We start from the raw sequence: 6686 nt of genomic DNA on the forward strand, positions 1-6686 counted from the left end.
ATATAAGGGGGAAAGCAGTGGGGCTTTATCTGTAATTTTATTTATGATAGGTACTTGTGGGGACTTCAAACTGGAGGGTGGCAGAAGCAGATTTTTATTTTGATAAATCATCTTGATAGTACGTGGAAGACAGACTTAAGAGTAAGCCTCGGTGGGGAGGGGTATAGCTCAGTGGTAAAGCACATGCTTAGCATGTACCAGGTCCGGGGTTCAATTCCCAGTACATCCAATTAAAAACAAATTTAAAAAGAAAGGAAAAAAAAAAGAGTAAGCCTGGAGGCAGGAGACCTACAAATAGGTACATAATAGCCTGGGGGATGGGGAGAGGGGACGGACAGTGTGAGGAGGAACGGCGAGGGGTAAGGTAGGGGGTTTGCCAGAGACCTTACAAGTTCACTGAATATTCAAGGTCTCATTTGTTTTCTGAAAGTTCAGACTGGAACTTCCCCCCTGCTTCTCACCTCTACTCATAGCCTCCCTCCCTGAAAAGTCCTGGGGGAGGACCTGCACTTATCTCTGCATCCTCTCCATAAGCCCTGGGGACCAGGTAATCTCAAGCAGCCTTAAGACACCACTACCCACCCATTCTGGGTCTATGATAACACCTGCAGCCAGCACAGTGGCTGGGGACACCCACAGGAGTCTTCACACGACCGCCAGGTAAGCTAGTGAGCTGTGCAGAGGGGTGTGGCTGGAAGCAGGGGAGATGGAGGTCCAATTCTGGTACTGCTGCTTATTAATGTGGTGTTTGCCCAGACAGACCTGAGGGTCTATTTGACTTCTTCAACCTCAAGATATATTCCCAGGCAAGGGAACTGGCAGAGTCTGCCCTGGAAGCAGGCTCATGCTCGCTGAATTCAGTATCTGGTTAAATACCTCTCAAAGGAGAGGTAGTATTTATTATAAGCAAAGAAAATGAAAAAAAAAATACACATTCAACTTCTAGTGCCCTAAAACATACTGTAAATGACAAATACATTCAAGCAAAGGCTAGGAAAAAAAGACAAAGAGAATCAAACCTAAAACCAGTACGTGCTGGGTGGAGAGTTGTCAGTGGGTATAGTTTTTGTTCCAACTGCTGCGTCTCCATCTCGCTTTTAGAGCTGGGACTTTTCAGGAGGTGAGCTCTGCCCAGGAGACCCCGAGCCTCACCTCCTTGGCATCTGGAGTCATGACCACGGTCACTGGGTGCAGTCACAGCACGGGAACACGTGGGACACATGGCACTGGAGGGCAAGCAATGGGTGGCCACGTGTATCTTTCTTCCTGCACCTGGCCCAGCCTCCTGTACTCCAGGAGAGAGATCTTTGTGTCTCATGTATGTGTGATTTCGTTTTGTCTATTTCCCACATGAATGGAATCGAAGGTTAGCAGCTGCCATCAGCACCAGCAAAACTAAAAACTCATCTGTTGTGTCTGAGAAAATGCAGTTAAGTGAGCTGGCAATTTTGAGTTTCACCAAATGGTTTAATGATGACTTCAACTGAATTTGGGTCTTGTGAGTTTGTGCTCGGTGATAAAGGATTAAATTAGGGCCTCAAAGCCCTGATATTGGCAGGACAGAAGTGTTACTAGCCAGGGGCTGGATAATTTATTGTACTTTAGCAGAAAGAAGCTTTGGTGAAGCCCATGTTTCTCATCCGAACGTGCTCCCATCTCTTGCAGTAAAGGGAGGAAGCTTGGAAAGAAGCGACAAGGACCTCTCTGAGCACAGCACCAAGGGTTAGGGCACAAAGAATAAGAGCGGCTTTTGGAACCCCTGCCTGGTGGTGATATCTGCTGCTGTAATTATGCCAGGTGCAAGCCTGGACATTCAGCATGTGCCATTTCTCTAGCTCTAACAAGCTGGTGAGTTAGGTGTTACTCTGCCTGTTAAATGCAGCATCCCTGGGGGATGATGTTCAGACTTACACAATCTGAAGGGCACAGTTCGGAGCGTTGAGGATTTTGAGATGCTTGACGTTGGCTCTGGCGACGTGGCTCTCAAAGAATCGGCAGGGACATCTGTAGCTCAGGCTGACTGGTTTCCCTAGAAGAGGTCATGAGAGCAAGGCAGCTTGTTATTATCCTGCCAAGCCTTGGGGATACAAGTGTGTCTGGGTCTGCAGCCGAGGGATCAGATGGGGAGCGATGGGCAGGGTCACAGGCACATCCTGGCAAAGACCTGCTCCTTGGGTGGCACAGTGAGCTCTGTGGGCTCAGGCTGGACCTGAGGGGAGCCAGATCCTAGGAGGGCAGGGAAGTTAACATTAGATGCCCCCTACTCAGGATAAAGGATGAAAGATACAGGATATTAATCACAGGAGAAAACGTTTAAGCCAAGGTCCTGAGGTTCTTCGTTATTCTTTGCAAATAAACTCCTCCAGGGGAATGGGGAGGGGGAAGAAGGAAACCCCAGGCTCTCTCCTCCTTGGCACAGGTCTCATCCCAGGAGCCACTGCCACTCCCCTGGGAATGCTGCCCTCCCCCACCTGCAGGCTTCTCTCTTGACATTTACCTTAAGCCCGGGCAGCCACAAAAGAATCCCGGCTGCCTTCCTACCTGGGAGTCCCCAGAGGGCAGGCAGGGGCCCACCTTCTCCCCTGCCCTTCCAGGGCTGGAGGCAAATGTGCCTTTCATTGCCAGAGCCAGGATGCTACAGCCTCCCGGGTTGTATTACATCTTTGTTTGCCAATTCGCCAATTTCCAAAATGCCATAATTGACACTCATTAGTGTAAATTAGCAACGGGCTCCTGCAGAACCCACAGCTTACCCTGTGAGTCTAGGATTGCAAGCCCGGAGGGGCTGGGATTTGTGTGTGTGCTTGCACGCCTGCTCATTTTCTGCAGATATTATCCAAGCTCTACTTAATACCCTAAATTATTTGAATTTGTGGATCCTTTCATCAGGGATTAAATGTATGTCTGAGAATATTTAGTCCAGAGATTAAAAAAAAAAAAAGTTTGCCTGTTTACAGAGCTCCCAGAGGGCTCCTTGTGGTTCTGAAATTCTACACTTTGGGGCAAGAGGGCCGGAAAGTCAGCAGGAAAACTTGTGAGGGAGGGAGTTCATCTTTTTTCTAAAGGCTGCATGCAGTTGAGGGGTGGCATGATCTGGGTATGGCAGCCTATTTAGCCACCACGTCAGGGGGAAAGGAGACCATCTGGTTCCTCAGGACGGAACTTGGCTCCCTAAAAACCAGGAAGGAGAAAACCTGGCTTCAAGGCGCTCAGTGACTGGAGAGCCTGGAGCAGCCATCAGGTTTATACCCGGTCTAACTCCAAAAAGTTGCAGCAGGAGCCTGGCTTTTAGCAAATGCACAGGGTCCCTGCAGGAGAAGTCTGTACTGCCCTGTAACCAGATCACCTGGGAAAGCGACCTGGAGCTAGGGGCTGAGCAGCCTGGGGTAAGGAAAAGCCAGTCTCCCCTCTGAGTGTCCTGCCTCCAGGTTTCCCTAGAATTCTTAGGGGGTCCTTCAGAGACGAGCAAAACGCAAGGCAGAACTGGCCCCAACCCCAGAGCAACAACAAGCTAGAAGGCACACAGCATGAAAGATGTTGGGGGCAGCGCTGAGAGGGGTGGGGGCTGCCGCTCTCCTATGTCTCTGAGAGACTGTTCTGACTCCATTAACCAGGCAGTGGAGATCGGGCCAGAAATCAGAGCCTGTTCTGAGCTCAAAATACAAGCTTTCTCTTTTTCTCCTCTCCCCTCTTCACCCCTGGGATTATCCATTTCCTTCAAAGGCAATTTTTATTCCTGCTCCCAGGACCCACTTGCCTGCCTGTCAAGTGGAGAATTTCAACAGGTTTTTTAAAGGGACAGGGCCCCAAGTGTTCTTACCAAGAGAACTAGGTGCTGTGTCCACTTGGTGACCTTCCTGCCAGCTTTTTGCCAACAGCACTAATTTTTCCAACTGTTTTGGATATGACTCTGTATAGGCAAGAGGCTTGACTGGCCCAGATGTCACCCAGGATTGGGGTGAACTTGGCTCTGCTCCGGAGCATTCCTTCCACTCTCATGCAGAGACAGGAGCCCCCTGCGAGCCCCTCCAGCCAGTCCTGGGAATGGGGCCCACCCTGGGTTTAAACCCTGGAAGCCCAGGGCATCCAGAGGCCCACCTGCTTGGCTGAGGTCAGCCAATGGAGGGAGGCAGGAGCCAGAACCAAAGCCTGAACCAGGGGACACAGCATGGACACACAGGCTCCAGGGAGTAAAAAAGCAAGGGGAGGGTGAGTGTTGGATCCCAGAGGCTGCGGGCCGACTTGGGTAGCCATCCAGTCTCAGCACTTCCCGATGTCACACACGGCCAAGCAGGTCCATGCAGCCCAGATCCCAAGCAGCTGGAAAGTGCTTGTTCCTTAGAAGTCCCTGTCCAGGATGCTCTCCTGGTGACACCAGGGATGCAGAGTCCTGCTGCTGCTGCTCTCAGGGGCATAGTGTCCTGTGCTTTGTGGGGGGTGTGCTTATTCAGAATAGCCTATGCATGCAAGGAGAACCAGGCTAACCGGGAGCCCAGGACCCTGACCTGGCCCTTGGCTGTCAAGAGGGCAACTCAGCAGGGTGAGCAACCAGTCCTTCTCAGAATTGGGCCCCAACTCCTTCTGTGGAGTGGATGGGGCCCCCTATTCCTTCTGTGCTCCGCCTTGGTCACTCAAGGACTTGAGTCCCTGCATTTCAGTCATGTCTACAGGCCTACAGGCCCCCAGAAGAAGGGGTAGCTAGAGAAGGAACCATGTCCTCAGACAGCTGGGCCATGACACCACTCTCATCAAATCACTCAACTGTTAATACCCAAACGAAGACCCAGGACCGGTTACTTTTTCAGCTTAGGAGAAAAAAATTCTTCATTGCCTTTAGGTGCTAGTCCCTCTGCAGCTCTGACCAGCTGCTCTTTTAAAGAACACTTCCCAGGTGGTCAGCCAAGAGACCCTTCTGCCTGCTCACTTACTCACCCTTGCTCCCTGCTCACCACCAACCATCAGGAACTTAGCAGTTGTCCTCAGCCCCAGCCCAGCCTACTGCTCCAGGCTCTCCTGCCCTGCACAGACCTCAGCTGCACCAAGAACTGTGTCAACCCTTTGCAGGATTTGTTGGAAAGTTCGCAGCCAAGTACGCTCAGCATGGCCTGGCCAACGTGGTTATGTTTTGTGCGTTCAGAAGCAACAGTTTATTTTGGTTTGCAGCAGTGGTGTCTTGTAACAGGACAGTGAGATTTCTCTTAAGCTTCAAAAGAAATAAAAAAGCTCTCCCCCTCTCGCAGTGAAACGGGACACCACCTTTCCCAGTGGCCTAAGGCCTTGGCGACTTAACTTTGCAGCACCGCTCACTCTGAGGTAGAGTGCTTGCTGGGCTGGTGACAAAGGCGCCTGTCTGCAGGTGTGGTTTGGGGGCTGGGTAGGCGCATGCAAGATCCGGATGGCCCCCGGGCCTCTCTTGGTGACCCCAGGAAGAGGCAGGGAAGACAGACGCTGGATGCGCGCCCAGGTTAGCAGAGTCGCTACGGACAGCGGAGCTGTACAGAAGCCGGGCCAGGCGGGTGGCGCAAACCCGACAGCTGCTCGGTACCACGCGCCCGCGGAGCCTCGCTTAGGTGGGTACAGAAAGACGGCCGGCCTCGCGTAGAGGGGACGCCACGCAGCTGCACCCGATCGCATCGCCACTACGAGAGCGTCGCGATACGAGACAGCCTTTGCAAAGCTCTCCCTCCCACAAGAACAGCCGATCGCTTCTCCAACACGGTGCGCAGCGGGGCCTCCGAGCCCACTTGCCTCTGGAAACTGAGCTGGGATCGGGAAGGCACTAGCTGGGAGGTGGGCGGTCAAAGTTCCGGGCCCGAGGCTCCGGACTGGGCTCCACACCTCCACACCTCCTCGGCTCCAAACGCGCCCTCGGGGCGCCCGCACCCGGTTATCTTGCCCGACCTCACTGTGCAGCCAGCCCGAGGTCTGGCGGCCGCTTCCCGGATCTGGAACCCGAGTCCGGCTGTGGGGTGCGAAGCCTCGGTGCGGCAGGGACGCTACGCCGGGGGCTTTGAACACTGCACCGGGAGGGAGCGCACTCCGGCGAAGTGGGCGGCCTCCACCTTCCCGGTGCAAAGCGGCGCAGAGTAGGTTCGGTCGGGACGGCGCGGGCTCAGGCAGAGGAGCCGCGGCCCCGCACTGAGCCCAGAGCCCGGCGCCTGCCCACGCCTCCGCCGCCGAGCGCACTCACCGTCGCTGAGGCAGAGCGCAGTCAGCACGAGGACCAGCACCGCGACAACCTTGGCATCCATGGCACGAGCGGGCGGCGGGCGGACGGAGGCCGGACGCGAATGGGGACGCGACGGCGGCGAAGAGTGAAAGTGTGGCAGCAGGAGGCGCGCGCCTGGAACTTTAGAGGCGAGAGCGGGGCGGGGCGGGGCGGGGCGCGCGGCGAGGGGCGGGCCTGGAGCCGAATCCCGGCGGTGGCCCGGGGCTCGGACCAGCGTCCCCCTCTCAAACGGCCGCTCCCCCTGTCTCCTCTCTCCCACCCCTCCCCCGCGCCTGGGATGCTCCAGGGGCTGCAGAGCGCTCCAGCCTTTGACCTGCTCAGGTTCCACAGGGTCCTGCTCTGTAGGCCCCAGACCTTCACCTCGGAAGCCAGCCGCTCGGTGAGGCTGGGCTGCGCAGGGCTGGTTATTGTTCCCATTATGCAGATGGAGAGATCGAGTCCCAAAGGCGGGAACTGA

At 54.7% G+C, this 6686-nt stretch overlaps 1 protein-coding gene and 1 pseudogene across 3 annotated transcripts in view; both read right to left on the reverse strand.

Annotated features, from left to right (window-relative positions):
- Positions 1–6331, reverse strand: part of CXCL12 (C-X-C motif chemokine ligand 12) — a 28751-nt gene extending 22420 nt beyond the window's left edge. For all 3 annotated transcript variants that reach the window (XM_031460933.2, XM_031460934.2, XM_031460930.2), the window contains exons 1-2: positions 6191–6331; positions 1912–2029 (exon numbers count right to left, since the gene is read on the reverse strand). In XM_031460933.2, the coding sequence (XP_031316793.1) occupies positions 1912–2029; positions 6191–6251 (179 nt within the window). In that variant the 5' untranslated portion in view covers positions 6252–6331. The remainder of the gene's footprint in view (positions 1–1911; positions 2030–6190) is intronic.
- LOC135321882 (uncharacterized) lies at positions 5134–5859 on the reverse strand (annotated as a pseudogene).
- Positions 6332–6686: the final 355 nt, after the last annotated feature.

Source organism: Camelus dromedarius, chromosome 8 (assembly GCF_036321535.1).
Source record: "Camelus dromedarius isolate mCamDro1 chromosome 8, mCamDro1.pat, whole genome shotgun sequence".
In the NCBI taxonomy this organism is placed as follows: domain Eukaryota; kingdom Metazoa; phylum Chordata; class Mammalia; order Artiodactyla; family Camelidae; genus Camelus; species Camelus dromedarius.